Source organism: Condylura cristata, unplaced genomic scaffold (genome assembly GCF_000260355.1).
Source record: "Condylura cristata isolate star-nosed mole 26May11 unplaced genomic scaffold, ConCri1.0 scaffold00020, whole genome shotgun sequence".
NCBI lineage: Eukaryota > Metazoa > Chordata > Mammalia > Eulipotyphla > Talpidae > Condylura > Condylura cristata.
The window spans coordinates 23,454,739-23,475,608 of record NW_004567121.1 but is presented as its reverse complement, the minus strand read 5'-3'; the positions used below and the strand labels follow the sequence as shown (position 1 = coordinate 23,475,608).

Here is a 20,870-nt window from a genome sequence, read left to right as displayed (position 1 = left end):
GTGTCTTTTGGGTAGATACCTAGGAGTGGGATTGCTGGGTTGTAGGGAAGCTCCTTTTTAGCAGTTTGAGGAACCTCCAGACAGTTTTCCATAGTGGTTGTACTAGTTTGCATGGAATGAATTCCTTTTGATGACAAATATTTTCACAAATATTTCACACTTAATGTTGAGAGGGCTTTCCATACACCTGTATCCTTGACTTAAATGTTAGTCTTCTAAATCCTGTTCTTTCCAAAGTTGGACCAGTCAGAACATTAGTTGCTGTTCTTTAATCAGTAAAAATATTTATTTATGGCCAGTTCTCATTTCAGACAGAGAACAACCAAGTATACTGCTTGAAGTTATGCCCTTTGAGATTTATTTCTACCTTAAATTGGGACTGTGATGCTGCAGCCTTTCATCTTGTGGTGTTACTAGTCTAGTATGCACAGCCATGTGTAAATATAGCCAAGAGTTTTCTTCCTCAGTGTTCTCATCATAAGGAGTTCCTGTAAACCTATTAATATGAAATGAGGAGACATTAAAGTAGATATTGTTGAAATCTGAGTTGCTTGCTTATTACCTAGTTTGTCTAAAACATACCTTTTGAACTTTTTCAAGATTGATCTCTTACAAATCACTTACTGAAGGGTGCTTCATTATTATGTTGTGGAGTGTCACATAACAACTAGATTATAATGGACAGTTCTGACTGCATAGACATTTGTCTTATAGGTATATATTAATAATCTATGTCAGGAGCTAGTAAGAAGCCAGAAGCTATTTCTCAAAAGGAGGATATTTATTTATAGAAGATGGCCTGGCCTTGTTGCAAGACCCTCGCATTCTACTTTGTGAACATCACAACTTGGTTTGCCAGAGATGCCTTAGGGAATCTTTATTTCTGAAGATAACTTAGAGAATTATTGAATGTGCTCAAAAGGTACAGCTCAAAGGGTACAGGTGGCAGAGCATCTAGTGGTTTAGCCTGGATTGTGTATTATTTGATAATTGAATTAGAGCAGCACAACCAAATATGCTGAATTTGGGGATCCAAATCCAGTTAGGTTCACTGAGACTCCCACTTTTTCAGTGCTAGTTTCTAGAAGTTGTGGCAACTTGTCTTTCATGTGGAGGGAATATCCTGACACGTGCCAACAACTATGCTTCCAGAAACCTCACAGATGTTGGAGTACACTTAGTTTTCTGGAGGTTATTTTTGATAATCTCTGGCTTGCGGATGCATACTTAATGCATTCAAATTCCTTGCTTCTTCCTCCTTATCTGGCTTAATCAATGTGATGTTAACAATGTAGTGGACCACCATAGTGATCTGTAGGATGTTAGGTTGATCAGGATTTCAGCGGACTAGATTATAATGAAGAAAGCAGTAGATGGTCCCAGGGTAAAAGATAAGACTGGTTTACTGTGTTAAAAGATAAAAGTAGCTTACTTTTGGATAGTCTTTAAAAATTAGTTAAAAAAAAATGATAGAACTGTAACTGCTGGCCAGGTATAAAGGGATTTGTTGATTTGCTTCTTTCAAGATACCTCATCTGGAAGGGCAGCTGCATTTAAAGTCACCATCAATAGTTTACAGTGCATAGTCATGCTTCAAGATTCATTTGTATTAATCTTAAGCCAGACAGTCCAGTTAAATGGAGATGAGATGGTTTGAATATTCTTGTATACTTCAGGTCTCTCACTGGGGCATTTATTTCAGAAATTTCCTCAGGAATGGGTGTTGCTTTGGTTTGTATTCTGGCTGAGAATGAAAGTTGTATTAGCTTTTCTACTTAGCCTTTTTAACTTCAAGACTTCAGAGAAGATCAGAGAGCCAGTGCAGTAATTTTTCTAATTGCCTACTCTGTATCTTTTCTAACTGTGCATTTGGGAGCTGCAGAAATAACTATACCATGAATCCTTGGACCCACAGAGATCGCCAAGATAGCTTTTGGCCAAAATCCCATTGATCACTTGACAGTTTTAAGTCCCCCTCTTCACTAGTGTACCATAGTGATGTTTTAGGTTTGCTCAATTCTACTGTCTTGTAATGCTTGAAAGATCACAATACTTTTGTTCCCCGGTACAGTTACTACAGTGAATGCTTGTAGATTCCTTTTAGGAGTATGATTTACAGTGTGATTGGGGCATTGTTATAAGGATCCTTTCTTTCACAGAGGGTCTGGATCTATGAATGGGTTTGTGTTACAAATAAAAATAAAGTGCTCTTTAGCAACTCAAGTCCTGTTTCTTGATATAATTTTTTCAGTTACATAGGTAAATAATAATTTAATATGCTTGGACTATACTAGACAATGGAAAACCACATTCATAGGTGAGCAGGGACAAGATAAAAAGTTAAATTACTTTATGAACTTATTTTTTTTGGAGATTGATAGTATTTTTACATTCTAATTTAAGCGATTACTTTAATATTAAATAATTATGTTTGATATTTCTTAAATGCTTACTCCATTAAACACTGCTAACCCCAACTTGAATTTTTATGATGTATTAATGGTAGCTTTTGTCTCTTTGTAGACCAGGAAGCCGAGGTCAATTTGACCAGGGTTGCATAGTCAGTGGTGGGCCTGAAAGTCAAGTTTTTGTGACTAGAAGGACTATCATTTTAGTCAGTATTGCTGGATGTTAATGACAACAGTAAATGCATAAGCATCTGTTAAGCTGAAGAATAGCCTCATACACCTTAGAGCAGTAAATTGTATGACTATATTTTTGTGAATGGGGATACTTGAATGACTAGTTTATAATTTATACTGTATGTGTTGGAAGAATATGAAAAATCACAAGTGGTTTTAGTTCTCTTAATTGTGGATTGTCTATATAAGATGTGCTTCCATCTTGTTCTAAACTGTATTTTTAGTTGATTTTATAGAGGATTTACTTTTCAGAGAGTTGTACATTCTTGCTTTAAATGATGAATTAATGAATTTAATTTTACTTGAGACTGATAATTTTTTTTTTTTAAGATAAAAGGTCTCTACGTTTTTCCTCTTAATGTTACTGCTGCCAGTTGAAATTTCAGCACAAATTAGTTTATAGGGAAATAGTTACTTCATAATCTGTAAGTTAAGGTTTTGACTAAAATGTCTGTGTATGTTTTCCTTTATACTCCCATTTTCTTTCAGTGGGCCACAGTTACATTTCATCTTCCTCATCATGTGTTGAAGTCCATTGCCAGTGCCATTGTTAATGAACTCAAGAAAATAAATCAAAATGTTGCTGCCTTACCTGTGGCGTCCTCTGTGATGGACAGATTGTCTTACCTCTTACCTAGTGCACGTCCGGAACTTGGAGTGGGGCCAGGCCGTTCTGTGGACAGGTATGCCCTTGCTTGTATGGAGAGATGGCAGTAAGATTGTATTGATTACTCCTTTGGATTAACTAGGAATAACTCTAAAATTTGATTGAAAAAGTTCAAAATATTTTTGAAAACTTCAGATTACTGTTTTTATTAAAATACTGAATTCAAGTAAATTACTACTTAAATTGTTATTATTAAACAGTTTCTGTGTGTACCCTGAAGGTATTTATAGGAATCATACAGCTATACCTTGAAAATTCCAATTTAGTACTTGCTTAGTAAATGTTGGTCAACCAAAAAATATAATTTTTACACTTAAAAATTATTTTGCCTATATACAATTTTTATAAATGAAAAAAAGTCCCAGAATCTGTGTATAAGAACCGTCTTATTTATTAATTAAAAAAGTGAAAAAAAGCAGTTTATTCTATTTTGAATTAGTATTTTTATGCTGCCTGTCTTGGATTTAAGCAGAGTACTACAAAAATTGATACCTCAAACATCATCTTCTTTGTGTCAAACTAGTTAAGATGCCAGTAGAGTATATTTAAGAACAATGTATTTATTAGATTTTTATTAAAACTAACTTAAATTTGGAAATGTTAGACAGAAATATTAAGTTTAATAGTTTATATAACTTGTCTACATTTGTTTTCTGCTGTAATATTTTACATTTTTATTGTCTACATTTAAATTTTCTGCTTTTTTGCTGAAGTATATTTTCATTAGTACATGGTGTTTAGTGAAGATGCTACTGAGTGTGTTCTCAGTAACTTTTATTATCTTAAATAAGGGACTTATATAAGTTTATCTCTTGGTAAATTGACTGTTTAGTCAGTTAGGCTTTTCAAAGAGATGATTTTTTTTTAGTTTTAAATAACTACTCTTGGTTGTGTTAATATTTTGGAAGAATTTACATAGTAATAATTCTTATCTAACTTTTGGGACAAATATAGAGACTTATTTTTAATGTGAATAGCTATCAGGTGATTGTGTTATGGCCATCATCGAGATAGTCTTTGGAATATGTCTGGGGGGGGGGAAGACTGTAATGAGAGTAACTGTTTCTTGACAGAGTTAAACCTATTTGGGGACTATAAAACAGCCCTTCATAGCTATTTTCTTTGCAAACAGCAGCAGGGTTTTGTAAAGAAATAATTCAGTGCTCTGGTAAATGCTTTCTTTTAGGAAATGGCTAGAATATTCAGTGCTTTGGGAGATGCTAGAATGTCTCAAGATGTTAATTTTGATGTAGTCTGTAGTGTTTGTTTCATTAGCAACCACCTTCAGACAGTTTGAATGAGGGTCTTCTAATGCTGTTACTATTTTGGTAATTTAAGTGTGTGTGTGTGGGGGTCTTTCTGTTCTGTGATGAGAAAGATCCTGAAGACACCTACAAGTGATAAGAATTTTCTATACCCAATACTTTGTTTTTCCAAATCAGAAATAATTGTGAGTTAAACTTAGTTCCCTTGTGGTATTAGATGAAATCATGTACTTACTTAAGGGAAGAATTTAAAGAACAGTCTTTTTCTGAAATATTTTTGAAGACCTTTACCACTTTAGCTGTCATTTTGAAGTTGTACGTTTGTGTTTATCGACAAGTCCTTTTTCATTTGAAACCATTTAGATTTAATCCAACTTAGGTGTCATTTTAAAAAGTGTTCTACTGGGTACATGTTCACTGTGATTAAATTAATATAATATAAAAGCAAATGAAAATTTACTTTTTTGATAATTGCATGGAGAGTAAACTATTCTTGATAAGATTTTGTTGATTAGAAAAAAATTAAACTAGAAAATGCTTTATCAGTGTGATTGCGATAAAGCCAGTGTGTATCTTTTGTTGTGGATTTATCCAGTTATGCAAAACTTGGCACATGAAGAAAACAAGAAATTTTCTGCCTCTTCAGATTTGATTTCTTTTCTTGGTAATTGTGCCATATTGGTGAGTTTAATCTACTCCTGTTACTGTTTATCAACTGTAACCAGGTATCTTTTTTTCCCTATCTTATTTAAGGGAAATTCCTAAAAGTCACTATTTTTACTTTAAAACACATTTGAACTTGATGATTAGGAAATTTCCAGTTTCTATTGATAATTCAGCAAAATTTTTTCATCAGTGTTAAATAGGAATTTCATATAGTTAGATGAATAACTTTGATTATATAATATATACATTTCCTTTTAGATCACTGATGTATAGTGAAGCTAACAGACGGGAGACATTTACCTCATGGCCTCATGTGGGCTATAGATGGGCACAACCAGATCCTATGGCTCAAGCTGGGTTTTATCATCAGGTAAAAGATTATAAAAAAAAAATTGCTTTTCAACATTCTTTTGTAGCTTCAATAAAATCATTTTAATATTTTTTCAGAAATATTTTATGCATTCTTCTATATGTTTGTGTGCATGCCTGCATGTGAGTTTTGCTTTTTCTTATTTTGATCATAATATTGACTGGATTTTTTGTGTGTGTGTTGTTTATGAAAAGGAGAAAATATTGTTAAAAGTCATTAACTGAATTAATGCTTCATAACTGTTTTCCTTCAGATTGTCTATTTATTAAAATCATCAAATAGGCAATAATCTCCAGATTTTCATTTTGAAAAGTATTTTCTTTGGAAGTGTGTTGATATTTTTTTCTTTTTGACCTTTACAACAGGTAGTAATTACTCCTTAAAATTTAATTTTATTTATTGAAAGATTTATTTATGCATACAATAACTGGGATACAGGCCAGAAATGCAGGAGGTGAGAGGATCCACCAGAGAAAGAGTGGGGAACATAACAATTTTTTATCTATTGAAATACAATGCTGAGAGGAGCAGTGGGTGAGACACGAGAGGTCTGCCATGCTATTTGGGTCAGCTCCCTGGCTGGGGAATCGAACTGATACGCCAATGGCAATGGACGGCTTTTACACCATCAGGGAGGCCCCTGAAATTTTAATTTTAATTGGGCTATAAATTCCCTATATGCTGGGCAACTCTTCTGAGAAGCAGCACTGGAGCATTGCAATTTGAATACAAATGTTTTGAGGATCTAACTGATTAAGAAATTATACAGAGGACCTTCCCTAGTGGCACAAAGGGTTAAAGCACAGCATAATGAAGATATCTGAAGCCTCAGTAGTGTATTTCAGTCAATCTGCCCGTTCAGCTCCCCATTCTGTCTCTGGTGAATCCTCTCACCCCCCACATCTCTGGCCTATACCCCAGTTCTTGTATGCATAAATAAATAAATCCTTTAAAAAAAGAAATTAAACAGAAATTCATGAATAATATATATTTATTTGGGGAAAGAAAAGGGAGTATATATATGATGAGTGTGACAAAAAGACATGATGACACTTTATGGAGAGTGTCACTGAGTTAGAGAGGGAAATTAAGACAAGTGCATTTAGATATACATAGTATGTTAATTAAAAGAAACTCACTGAGAACTGCAGACTGACTTAACCCCTGTTTTACCACTACTAAAGAATCTAAGAGATTAATAATTTTATGTTTACATAAAACATGCCAATATAAGAATTCAGCTAAACTTTTGAAAGTTATTAAACTGTCGTGAAGAATATAAAGTTCTAAGTTATCTTGAAGTATTAGGAGGGGAGAATGAAAAATGTGTTAGTGAGGAGAGAGACATCAGATATATATATGAATATTTCATAAAAAGTTTTGGTCAGATACCAAGTTTAAAGGTAGATTAATTTGGAGACTGGCTAGTACTAGAAATACTGAAATTATTTCCCTAAATTAATGATTAAATATGTGCTGTTGATATTTTTTCTTTATCTTCTTACTTGGTTTTATTTTCAAAATGACCTTTGTAAGTGATGCTTTTTTTTTTATGTTGAGTTACTGTATTCTGACCTTGCCAGGACATCTAATCATAGGTTTTCTAAAATCTTCTGCTTATGTTAGTACTGATTAGTCTTAATCTTCTAAAATACTAGTACTATCTGTAGACATAATTGCTTAATGGAATAAGTGCTCAAAAATACTAAATTTTCAGAGAGATATTTCATTTTAGGTATTTTGTATATATTTGTACATACCTATGTAAAAATATATAATACTTTGTCCTGTATATCTTTTTTTTTTTAAAGATGTATTTATTTATGCATATAGAACTGGGGTACAGATAGAGGTATGGAGGGCTGAGAGGATTCACCAGAGACAGAGTGGAAGCAGAACAGGCAGATGTGCTGAAGTCTGCTATACCATGTCTGCTATACCTCCCTGGTCGGGAATTGAACTCATGCTTCAGTGGCAGGATAGCTTCATAGTGCTGTGCTTTTAACCCATTGTGCCACCAAGGAGGGGCCTGTCTTGTATATCTTAAAGAATGTTACATGAGTAAGGCTCACTGTTTGCCTTTGTTTTTTTACTTGTCAAATTGTATGGAATTTAGTTCTTAGTTAAGAACTGAAAAGTTAGATCTTTTCCTTATATTGTTTCAAGTTCTTATGGTAATGAGATTTGAAGATGCTAGATCAGAGATGAATATATATGTGCATCTGTGTTTGATTTACACTCATTTCCTATGAAATATGATTTTCCAAATCAAATTTATAAGCCTTTGGTTATTCAGTGTATTCTTGGAACTTAGAAAAACATAGGCCAATTTCTTTTTCTCAATATGGAGATAATTAATGTTTTAAGACGAGCTTTTATTAAAAAGCTATTTTAGTAGCTATTTTAGTATTGATGAAACTTTTCTTTTTTATAAAATTATAGCCTGCCTCATCCGGAGATGATAGAGCCATGTGTTTTACCTGTAGTGTATGTCTCGTTTGTTGGGAGCCTACTGATGAACCTTGGTAAGTCTTTGTTTTTCTGACATAGTAGACTAAGTTAATCCTATAAATGTGCTTCTGAATTTTACTTTTCTGATCTAGATATAATAATAATCTTGTTCTTTTGTCATAAATATTAAATGGATTATTCTGTGTCAGTCACTTGGTACATAATATCTAGTACTAAGGTCTTGGGTCCCTCCTTCCCCCAAAGCTATGTATGGGCAGAATACCAAAGATTAGAACCAGGCTTTGACTAAAAACCAGAAGACTGTGGTGAAAGACATTAAAATACCATGATTAATTTATGTAGTTGAGTCTGGACCTGTTTAAGGGAGTGGATATCAAACAATTCATGAAGGAGGAATTTATAATTTACATTTCTAATTTTGAAGTAATTTTAAGGCATCTGTGGTGATTTTAAATTTTGGTGCATTGTAGTATAGAACCTAGTTAAACACTGGAGATCATGTATTAAGTATTATTATTAAGCATTATGTATTAAATCTTACTGTTAGAAATAACTATTCTGAAGTCATTAATAGAAATAGTTTAGTAGGAAGTAGTTTTATGATACTCTTTACTAGGTACCATCCAGAGCACTTTATTTTTAACTCATTTAGTTCCTACCTTAGTTCTACGAGGTGTTATCATTTCTGTTTCTTAGAGGAAGTTGATAATATGCCATGATTTGGTTGTAAAATATATTGTCTATTCTGTACTAAAATTAAGTACAGGTTTCTGAATGTTGGTTTATGGAGTGGACTTGTTAAAGCCTCTCTGTACATGTAGATTCCAGGTTGCAGTGGGCAATATGAATGAAAATTGAAGTTAAATTAGTCTGCAGACAGAGTTAAATTTGAACAATTTCCCCTCTAGATTAAGATTCTATTTGGAAGTTAGTCTCTTTTTGAGATGATCTTTTTATGAAAACATCTTAATGTGTATTTTTAATTTCTCAGCCTAGTCAACAAAAAGTCATTTAACCTGTGCCTGAAAAGTTGTACTATGATATTATAGAATATAGCTTTATTCATAACTTTTTTCCCATAAATATTTTTCTATTTTCATACATGGCTTTGATTCAGGTTTCCAACTAAGGCTGTTCAAAATTCATGTTTTCTTTTCTTCAAAGTTTATCTTTTCTTCATGTGATCAAGTAATTAAGAATTCTACCTCTTTTTGTCCTAAGATTCAGGATTCTTCAAACTCAAGCATTTGGTGGACTTTTTTGCCTGGGTGTTCAAAATGGATAAGAGGGAATGGAATTAAAGGGGCTAGGGTACTGAGCCCAGACACCTTCTGAAGCTAACAGGAGGAGATGGGACACTCATATTTTGATGTTGAGAGATGATGGAGGCTTTGAAGGGAGATTTAATTCTTTTGAAAATAAATGGGCACTCTGTATTGTCTGGCAATTCAACTTCTATTTATTTTCCCTAGGGAGTTAATTGCTCTTATATGCATGGAAACATAAAATACATGGTCACAGCCATGAAAAACTGGAAACATCTTAAACAGCTAACCATGAGAGAATAGCCAAGTAAAATGTGGTATATTAGTAAAAAATTGACTATCCAACATTGAAAAGGAGTGAACAGTTAACTTTGTTAATTAACATCAGTAATTTTTGTTATTGTATCAACAAAGCTGTTGTAGAGTAACTCACACAATGATACTGTTTACTTGAAATATGATCCCCCCACCCCCCCTACATTTTCTCTATGTATAAGTGTTTGTAAATTTATGAAAATATTTTTGTGTTTTAATACTATTTTTATAATAGTGGCTACCCGGAGATGACATATTGGGAGAGAAGCCAATCAAAATATCATGTGTTTGTGGATGCCATGTAAAAGCATTTCTGTAAGATAGCTTCATATTGCAAATTGTCCAGGATTCATATATGAATACGGGTAGTTGTAGGTGCAATGTAAAAAGAAATACATACATTCGAACGAGCAATATGTTTTATAAGAATAGTTTCCATTTACATGAAAAATTGAAAATGATTTTTAAAAGAAGTTTCCTTTCTAGTAGCACTATTGTGACATTTCAAATAATAGCTCATAATTCAAGCTAGCAAGTTAAGTAAATGAATAACTGAAAAAATCATGGAGTTGGACAAATAATTTTTAAATGTTAAAATTGATTTTCCAATGAGAAAATTTTCAAGTCAGTATACCAGTTTTATTCTGAGGTCCTACTATTTTGCTTATATTAAACATGTTTGCATTTTCTTGTGAACTAAAATAGTATTTTGTTTTTGCTCAATAATTATTTTTTAAAATAATTTTTAATTCAGTATTTTAATTGTGATAATATTAATATTCTCCCAGTCAGGTATCACTACCATTGGCTACCTGCAATCAAAAAAGATAAATGTCAATAAGTATTTATTTGAAAGGAATAGTACACATTTGAGACTGTGAATATTATCTTCCTAAGGTTCTTTGAGATTTTGTTTAGAATTCTGAGAACAGTCCTGTAATGGATAAAAGGATTATTTCTTTGTTTTTATTGTGTCATTTTTAATCCATACTCTAGAAATCTTTTTGCTTTTTGGTTTGAAGTAAAGTGTTTTGTGATGTGAATGACATTTACTGAGTTTACTACATGTCATTTAAGTTGTGGCCACTGATGTATACATACACATGTACATATATTTGTGGAGAATGTATTTGTTAGCTTTATTGCTATGTAAAAACTACATATATGTAAAATTGTATAATTTAGGTGTATAATTTAATGTTTTGATATATGCACACATTGTGAAAGCATCATGATCTAATTAATTATGCCCATTAATGCCATTTTTGTGTGTATGTGTTAAGATTTAGGATATATGCTCTTTGCATTATTTCAAATGTGCAGTGCCATATTACTAACTAGAGCCACTATGTTATTGTATAGAGAATTTTAAAATGAAGTAAGGTTATTCATTTGAAGTCTTAGGAAGCCAGTGGGAAGAAATATCAGAGGATGTTAAACAGTTCTATTAGTTTGTAGCATTTATTTATTTTTTCATTGAGACTGATTTTATTTGTAATAAAGTGAATAGCTGTTGCTATTATTCTGAGTGGTAGGACATTATCTTGATTAAATTGAATACTTTGTGAATCTTTTAAAAATACTAAAATTTCATGTTTTTAAAGAAAAGATGGTCATTGATTTGTTTTAATGTACAAATTTCATAGCTTTGTTACTCAGTAAACTTTTCATTCCTTAATCCATGTAAAGGTCTGAACATGAGAGACATTCCCCAAACTGCCCGTTTGTGAAAGGCGAGCACACACAGAACGTGCCATTGTCAGTCACTCTTGCAACAAGTCCCGCGCAATTTCCTTGTACGGATGGAACTGACAGAATATCTTGTTTTGGGTCAGGGAGCTGCCCTCATTTTCTAGCTGCTGCAACAAAACGGGGAAAGATCTGTATATGGGATGTTTCCAAACTTATGAAGGTATGTTTTCATTTTGAAGAAATAATAGTTATTGAGGGAAAAAAGTTTTAGACTTAACAGTTTTTTTCATTTGTTTAGGTGCATTTAAAGTTTGAAATTAATGCGTATGATCCAGCAATTGTACAACAGCTTATTTTATCAGGAGAACCAAGCTCAGCAGTTGAATCAAGGAGACCAACATTAGCATGGTTGGAAGACTCTTCTAGTTGCTCAGATATACCAAAACTGGAAGGAGATAGGTATGTAAATTTGTCTTAGTAATATTTATGTAAGTTAAATGTTTTCTTTTACTGAATTTTATATTTTTCTTAATTCTAATGAAAGAGTAAAAAATGATCAAGAGATTTAATGTCTGGTCAGAAATCTCTAAGAGCTGTATGATTCTTGAAACAAATTTTCATTTTTAAATGCCAGTCTGTAAAACTTAATTTAGTTTCTATCTCAATCTATGTAATTAGAAAATTAGAAATTTTCTAAGGTAATTAGAAATTACCTTACTGAACTTTAAAGTCTAAATAATTAAATTAAATTCTTGCATAAGGCTTGTAATTTTACTTTACACTAAACTCTTCATAGAGTCGTTGATCCAGGTGGTTTGTTGCCCTCCCCATTCTACTAGGACTGCAAATTAATAGAATTGTTAGTAAGTAGTGAACCTGTGGATATGCCAGGTGACCTAGTTAGGTGAAATAGTACATCAGTAGGCAGTAGTTGAGGCCCACTGATTGCCACTCTAGAAACATTCTGGTAAAATTGCTCTGGATTTTCCTCCTTTCAGCATTCTTAATTTTTTTTTTTTTTACTTCTGTGGCTGTCTTTGATCTGTGTGGATGTAAAAGAGTCAAAGTATAATTCCATTTTACCCACTTGCCTTCCAAGAAGCTCTGTAGTTATACTTTGAACTGCACTGGGATCACAGCAACATTTGCAATATTCCCAAGCAGACAGAAGGAAGGGTTCTATAAACCACTCAAGCAATAGCCTTCTCTAATTAAGATTCTAAAGGTTGTAATATGAAATGGAGCATATTTAACTGATGACAAGCCCTGGTATACTGAGGGATGGATGTAGAGATGTTTTATGTTGTTTTGTGTGAGTGATACTATACCACAGTATGAATTTCCATTTTACTTCATGATCCCTTTGGTGGAATGCACTTTCATTAAGAAGTAATATAAAACATTGTAATGGAAGTTCATTAATGGAATTATGGAATACTCACACATTATCTCTAACTCCTCTTGATAACAGTATGTTTTAATTGCTGGTTGACAAATGAACATGGTTGAGGCCCTGTGACAAACAGAATCATGCTTCATGATCATTCTCAGTATAATAAATAATCCCTGTGAGTGCTGGCTGAAAAAGTAGGTGGCACATATTGTTGTTTTTGACCACATTTACCAGTGGGGCTCTAAGTAAGGAATGCTTGATCTGTGTGATTTCTTAGAAGTTAGTAAAAAATAGTGTGTGTTCCCACACACTGATTATAATTAGAACGTTGTCTCACAGTTTTATAGCTTGGGGTTCAAAAATCAGATGAAGGTTTGCTTTTCAAATTACACATATACAGGTATTTGGGCAAACATGTGCCGCAGACAGTAAACATACAGCCCTAAGTGAAGTGGATATTTAAGGTAAACATGTCTGCATTATTTTGATAATTAACTATTATGTGGGGTAATGTGCTGGTGTTGAGATATAAATCCCTCTTCCTGCTTTTCTCAGAAACATACTGTCTATGTAAAGTAGAAGGACCACTTTTCCCAAATACAGTGTGAAAGATTAATTTGGAATGGTGGAAGGAAGCTAAGAGGTAGAACATTTAAGAATTAGAATTTTAATAAATTTAGATTTTGTCTCATGTGTATGTTATGTCTTTCAAATTGCCAGAAATTTCTCGAGTTTAACATTGAAGTTATTTATAGTATTGATAAGTCAAAAACCGTGGGTAACCTGTAATATTAATAAGGCTAGGTTTCAGAAGTACATATAACCTATATGTTAAAAAGTAATTCATAGTATCTTTTTATTTTGCATGCTTATTAATTTGTAAAAGATTTTATATCAGGTAAAAAGTTCAGTAAATCTAGTATTTATTAAATAAGAACTGAATACTTATATTTTAAGGGTTTATTTTTACTTAGGCATACAAGAATTGGGGTGTAGGCCAGAGGTGTGTGTGGGATAAGAGGATTAATCAGAGGTAGAGTGTGGAACAGAACTGACAGATCTGCTGACATACACTGAGGGGAGCAGCAGACAAGACAGGAGAGGTCTGGTGCCATGTGGATCGGCTCCCTGGCCAGGGATTGAATTCATGGCTGAAGGAGCAGCTTGAGGCTAATTAGCAGTGGATCTTAAGCTTTTTGTAAGGTTCTTCTAGTTATTTTAAACAATAGTACTAGTTGGTACTAGACACCTGAAAAAACTAAAGCAAACATTGTCCAAAATGGCTTAGTGTCCCACTCTCCAAATATCAAGCTTTGCTTTAATTATTTTTAAGATTGCCAACTTAACATTTCTTTTTAAATGACCTCATAAATGACTAAATATTTCAGATGTTAAATGCAGATGCATTGATTCAAAAGGGGAAAATTATCTCTCCTGTACAGTGCATCTTCTTAGTTTTGTAATTGAGATCAGAATTTTAGAGTATAGATACAGACTAATAATATGCTAGAGTGATCTGTTAAATATCTTTTTTCTTATCTGCTAGTGATAAAGGATGGATGTAAAGAGGAAGGCGGCAGGCCATATAATGGCTATCAGAAGGGAGAATAAAGGATTATTATTTTGTTATCTTGACTCCTAATTTCTGAGTTGTAGTAGTTTTCTTGTTTGTCATGAGTTTTAACAGCCATTCTAAAACCAACAGCCAACATAAACCAAAATGAAATGTATGTGTGCACATACACAAGTAGAGTTATTGTTTTTATCCTCTTTGATAAAATGAATTCAGTAATAATAAAATAGCTATTAAATTTTACTACTCGAAGTTTGTGTTTGATTTTCTTAGAATCTCTCTCTTTATCCCTTTATTTTTCTTTTATTCCTTTGTTTACCAAAACTATGCCTATTTACAAGTTAAGAATTCTGAATTTCCTACAAATTCTATTGCAGATTCTTGGAGCTTCTCATGTCATATTTTATGTATACAGTTACTTAGTGATTTATAATGACTCATTGTAAGTATTGTTAATCATTTACGGTATCAGACTACTTATGCATAATTTGAACTAGTTTCAGTAGTTTTGTATGATGTGCATATTAGACACTCAAAGCATTGTTTGTGACATTGTGCTTTTCTCTTTGTTGTCTCATGTACAGTTTTCTTGAAATTCAAGTTATTTTTTTATTTTTTTAAAGTGATGATTTATTAGAGGATTCAGACAGTGAAGAGCATTCCAGATCAGATTCGGTGACAGGTATGTTGTTAAAAAATCTGTTTTTTAAATTGTTACATTTGTTATAGTTTTAAGTAATGCTAAATACACTTAATTCTAACTTTCTCAGTTAAATGTAACTAAATTTTTACTAATATACACAAAAAATGAAACATTGTTTATTAGAAATGTTGAAGTGGTAGTATGAATATGATGTTCCATACTTTAATTTTAAATGATAAATATTTGAGGCCCTCCCTGGTGGCGCAGCGGGTTAAAGCACAGCACTGAGAAGCTAAAGCCACTTCCGCATGAGTTTGATCCCCGCCTGCCCCGGAGGTGACCACATGGCTCAGCAGACCTCTCCTGACCCGCCCGCTGCTGCCCTCAGCAGTGTACTTCCTCTATCTGCCTATTCTGCTCCCCACTCTGTTTCTGGTGAAGCCTCTCACCGTCCCTGCACCTCTGGCCTGTACTCTCTTTCTGGTGAAGCCTCTCACCGTCCCTGCACCTCTGGCCTGTACCCCGGTTCTGTATACATAAATAAATAAATCTTTAAAAAAAATGATAAATATTTGAACCAATGGAATTAAAGAGACAGGTTTCTAAATCTTTGTCAGATGTCAGATAATTCAAACTTTGTAATGTTCCATTTTATTTGCATAATATATTCTGTCGTTAAAGTTGGTAACATTTAAATTAAGGTTCTTTACTCTCAAAAGAAAACAGAGAATAAATTTTGAAGTTACAAAGCTATGAACATTTGGGTATCAAGTGAATGCTGCTTTATGGAAGCATAATGCCAAAGAGTGTGCTTCATATTTTAATGCAGTTATTTTATAGTCAAGTTTTAGTAGCAGTATATCTCAAATAGTTTTATCGTATCAGAATTCAAATAATATATAGTATAGTTGCTTTCTTAATATATAAAACAGTAAAGTTAATACTTAAATTTTTAGGGCTTGATTAAAATGAAAATAGGTCAGGCCTACCCTACCACCTTTGAAAGTAGCCAGTGTTTTTTAAAAAAGGAACCATTGGGGCCACCCTGTGGTGACTCAGGGGTTAATGTCTCAGAGCTTTTAAGCTTGTGCCATCAGCCACTGTGGCAGGAGTTCTGTCACCAGCCTGGGAGCTAACCCACATGGTAAGTAGACTCTCCTGTCTCACCTGGTGCTCCTGTCTTGCCTGGATTTGTCTGTTCTGCACCCCACTCTATGCATCTTCTCACCCCCTACCTATGGTAAACACCCCAATCTCTGGCATATACCCCAGTTATTGTATACATAACTAAATAAAAAGTATGTAAGTTTTATTAAAAAAGTAAGATTTATAATAGATATAAAACTTCATTAACCACAAGTTTTTTGGCTGCTTTAAAATGATAAGTAGAGTCCACTTTTTTCCTCTATTCTTGCTCTGTTAGAGATAGGTTCCTGGTTCTCAGTCTGTCTCTATTCACTCATATACACAAAAATAAAAATCTGGAGTCAGAATTACTATATAAATTGGCTTGCCTTATAATTTGCCTGTTCCCAGGTTCTTTTGATACTCTATCCTAGTTATCAAAAAGCATGACAGAACCTAATCCACTTTGGAATCTAAAGCTAAGCCCTAATATTTAGCTCTGTTACTGAGGACTTTTAAAATCATGCCTACTAACCAAAGACCTGATGTGCTTTCTAAGTCTGATATGGAAATGAACTGGCGAGAACAGTATTTCATTTGGCTATATTTGTATGTTTTTTTTTTTTTTTTTTTATACAGAACTGGGGTACAGGCCAGAGGCTTAGGGGCGGTGAGAGGCTTCACCAGAGACAGAGCAGGGAACAGAACAGGCAGATCGACAAAGTACACTGCTGAGGGGAGCAGCGGGCGGGTCAGGAGAGGTCTGCCACACCATGTGGTCACCTCCCGGGCAGGCGGGGTTCGAACTTATGCGGAAGCGGCTTTAGATTCTCAGTGCTGTGCTTTAACCCGCTGCGCCACCAGGGAGGGCCTGGCTATATTTGTATGTTTTTAAACCATTTATAATTTAAATTTTTGGAAGTGTTTGTATGTCAACAGTACTGATCTTTTCTTACTGTATATATTCAGAGACTGCAAAGACTGTTCTCTTACTTACTTGCCATTGTACATGTGTATAGCTTGTTTGAATAATGATTTGTACAACTCCATTCATGTTGTTCTTTGATAATAAATTAAAAGAGTTGAGCCAGGGAAAAAAGGAAAAGGAAGAAAAAAGTGACCATTGTTAAAATGTGGCTATTCTTTACTGTCAGAGGACATAGCTAACATTACATCTCTACAAAAGACACAGTTTTTTGCACTGTATACATTATCCAAACTTACAATTAGTCTGGAATAGCAAGTATTCTTTAAATGTTTTTTTAAAGAAAAAAAATTAAAAATTCTTGACACCACCACTATCCATACACCACCTCTTCTCTTCCTTCTCATTTCTACCTACTTTTCCTCTCGTAACTTCATTTCACTTAACAATGCCCACTGGTTTATTTTTACTTAGTTTTATCCATTTATTTGCTTTGTGTCTTTCTGTTATACACATGGGTGAAATCTGATATTTTTCTGATTTATTTTACTTTTCACTTCCCCTTCAGTTTCTTCCATTTTGCTGAGTCTGTTTTTGTTGTTGTCATTGCTCTGCCTAAGAATTCTAATACTAAATTAAATCAAGGTTCTGAAAGTAGGCATTTGTGTTTTGTTCCTGATTTAAAAGCTTGTATCTTTTTTTCAAGATTATCAAAAGTTTTGGAGTATAGTTACTCATAGAGTCTTTGAATTTCTGTAGGAACTGTTGTAATTTCTGGACTTTGATTATAACTCTGTGCTTTTGGTCATTACTTCTCTGTGAGCTCAGCAAAAAATTATTTAGAATTTTTTAAAGAATATCTGAAGAACCAACTCTTGGCCATATTTTAGAATTTAGGATTCACAGCTTCATGTGAAGGTTGGGAAGAACATTTGGTAGGAGAGTGCAGGGAGGATTTAATTTAAATTCACTGGTTTTAGAAAAAGTGAGATTAATATCACTTTTTAGGCAAAACCTCAGGGAGTTTGACTATACTTGACTTGGGGCTGACTACCTAAGAAAGCAGAATAGAGAAGGCTTTCTTAAAATGATTATCTGAAGAATATTGTACTGCAGGTTGCTTAAAGATAAGGTATAAAACATTTTTATTTGTCTGAGAAATTTGATATATAAAATGGGCAAGTTTCCTTACTTCAGAATATGTGAGTTATAATTTTTGTTAATCTTTTTGGAATAGAGTGTATGGTAAATACATGGTAAATGCTACTCCCAAGATGTCAACTAAACAGTTGGTGGTGTGTAGAGTAATAATGTCTTTTGTAATATCTTATCTTTGAAATAAGAAATCATATCTCACATGCCATTTACTTTGAATATTGTCTTAAATGTGTCAGTATATGTAATTCATGGATATTAATTTAGTTTTAATAAATACATAAGATGAAAATAGGTTTTACTATGCAGTTTTCCTACCATAGTTAAAAAAAATCATTGATATAAAATTTGTTGGCTGAGCATCCTCAGGGTTCATTGTGGTTTATGGCTTGTTAAAATCTTACTGTACATTTTTCATTTCCTATCTAAATTAGTGAAATGATGATGGCACTCAGATTTCTGAGTGAGTTTGGCTCAGATTAAATTTCCTTTAATGTTAAATGTTTTCAGTTAATATGATGTTACTTCTGATTAAATGAGTGGAAAAGAAAATGAAAATATTAAAATTTTATATTTTGATTTATATCACAAGGCCATTAAAAAAAGATTTATTTATTTATGCATACAAGAATGGGGTCATACACAAGAGGTGTGGCGTGGGGCTGGGGCACAGTGAGAGGATTCACCAGAGACAGAGTGGGGAGCAGAACTGGCAGATCAACTGAAACACACTGCTGAGGGGAGCAGTGGGTGGGTCAGGAGAGGTCTCCTGCACCCTGTGGGTCACCTCCCTGGCTGGGAATTGAACTCATGCTGAAGAGGCTGTGTATGGTTTCCTAGTGCTGTGCTTTTAACCTGTTGCCCCACAGGGAGGGCCCCACAAGGCCATTTCTAATGAATATCATTTCTTTTCTAAGGACATACATCACAGAAAGAAGCCATGGAAGTGAGCCTTGATATAACAGCACTCAGCATTCTACAGCAGCCAGAGAAACTTCAGTGGGAGATTGTTGCAAATGTACTTGAAGATACTGTTAAGGATCTTGAAGAACTTGGGGCAAATCCTTGCTTAACAAACTCTAAGAGTGAAAAGACAAAGGAAAAGCACCAGGAGCAACACAACATTCCCTTTCCATGTTTGTTAGCTGGAGGCTTATTGACGTATAAATCTCCTGCTACCTCACCCATTAGTAGTAATTCTCACAGGTCACTGGATGGTTTAAGCAGAACTCAGGGTGAAAGTATATCAGAACAAGGATCTACTGACAATGAATCCTGCACCAATTCAGAATTAAATTCTCCTCTGGTAAGGAGGACTTTGCCCATTTTGCTTCTTTATAGCATCAAGGAATCTGATGAGAAAGCAGGAAAAATCTTTTCACAGATGAACAATATAATGAACAAAAGTTTGCATGATGATGGTTTTACGGTTCCACAGATTATTGAAATGGAGCTGGATAGTCAGGAGCAATTGTTGTTACAGGACCCTCCTGTGACTTATATTCAGCAGTTTGCAGATGCAGCAGCCAATCTTACCTCTCCAGATTCTGAGAAGTGGAACTCTGTGTTTCCTAAGCCTGGGACTTTGGTACAGTGCTTGAGGCTGCCAAAGTTTGCAGAGGAGGAGAATCTTTGTGTAGACTCAATAACTCCTTGTGCTGATGGAATTCATTTGTTGGTAGGACTGCGGACTTGCCCTGTTGAATCCTTGAGTGCAATAAATCAAGTAGAGGCCTTGAATAATTTAAATAAATTAAACTCTGCACTATGTAATAGACGGAAAGGTGAGCTGGAATCAAATCTTTCGGTAGTGAATGGTGCAAATATTAGTGTAATCCAACATGAATCACCAGCAGATGTACAGACTCCTTTGATAATTCAACCCGAGCAGAGAAATGTTAGCGGTGGATATTTAATACTTTATAAAATGAATTATGCCACGCGAATAGTGACTTTAGAAGAAGAGCCAATAAAAATCCAACATATCAAAGATCCCCAGGACACAATTACCTCGCTCATTTTACTTCCACCAGATATATTGGATAATCGAGAGGATGATGGTGAGGAACCTGTTGAGGAAATGCAGTTAACTGCAAAGAATGGCATTGAGAGAGAAAAAAAGTCGGATATTTCTACTCTTGGACACTTGGTAATAACCACTCAGGGAGGATATATAAAAATACTAGATCTTTCAAACTTTGAAATTTTGGCCAAAGTGGAACCTCCCAAAAAGGAGGGCACTGAGGAACAGGACACATTTGTTTCTGTTATTTACTGCTCGGGCACAGACCGGCTGTGTGCATGCACCAAAGGTAAGCTTTTGGTTTGCTTGTTTTTTCTAGAAATCTTTTATAATTAGTGGATATCCATTTGTATGTGTGTGAATTTTAGATTCATGAGGTTGAAATTTTTTAATATTATGAAGTGGTTAATATTTTTACTGTTTTCAAAGCTTTTTCTGCTGCCCTAGTTAAAGACCCTAATTGTCAATAAGAAAATATTCTCAAGAAAATGCTGTCTTCTGTGAGTCCTAACTGCATTGGCTCAAATTTGTGGCCTTTGGCAAGATACTTTAAGCTTCGCAAATCTGTTTCTTTGTTTATAAAACAGGATAAAGGAACCCTATTTCTAGACTTGTTAGAATTAAATGAAATAATATATGTGAGGTTTATGGTACAGAAACTATTTCCTTTTTAAGTGAA

The 20,870-nt window shown here is 33.9% G+C and overlaps 1 protein-coding gene across 1 annotated transcript in view; it reads left to right on the top strand.

Annotated features, from left to right (window-relative positions):
• The window catches only part of BIRC6 (baculoviral IAP repeat containing 6), a 176,847-nt gene that overhangs the window by 29,313 nt on the left and 126,664 nt on the right, over positions 1-20,870 (top strand). Inside the window, exons 4-10 of the mRNA XM_004686308.2 lie at positions 3,132-3,325; positions 5,499-5,610; positions 8,053-8,135; positions 11,352-11,574; positions 11,653-11,813; positions 14,944-15,002; positions 19,086-20,480. Of these exons, the coding sequence (XP_004686365.1) occupies positions 3,132-3,325; positions 5,499-5,610; positions 8,053-8,135; positions 11,352-11,574; positions 11,653-11,813; positions 14,944-15,002; positions 19,086-20,480 (2,227 nt within the window). The remainder of the gene's footprint in view (positions 1-3,131; positions 3,326-5,498; positions 5,611-8,052; positions 8,136-11,351; positions 11,575-11,652; positions 11,814-14,943; positions 15,003-19,085; positions 20,481-20,870) is intronic.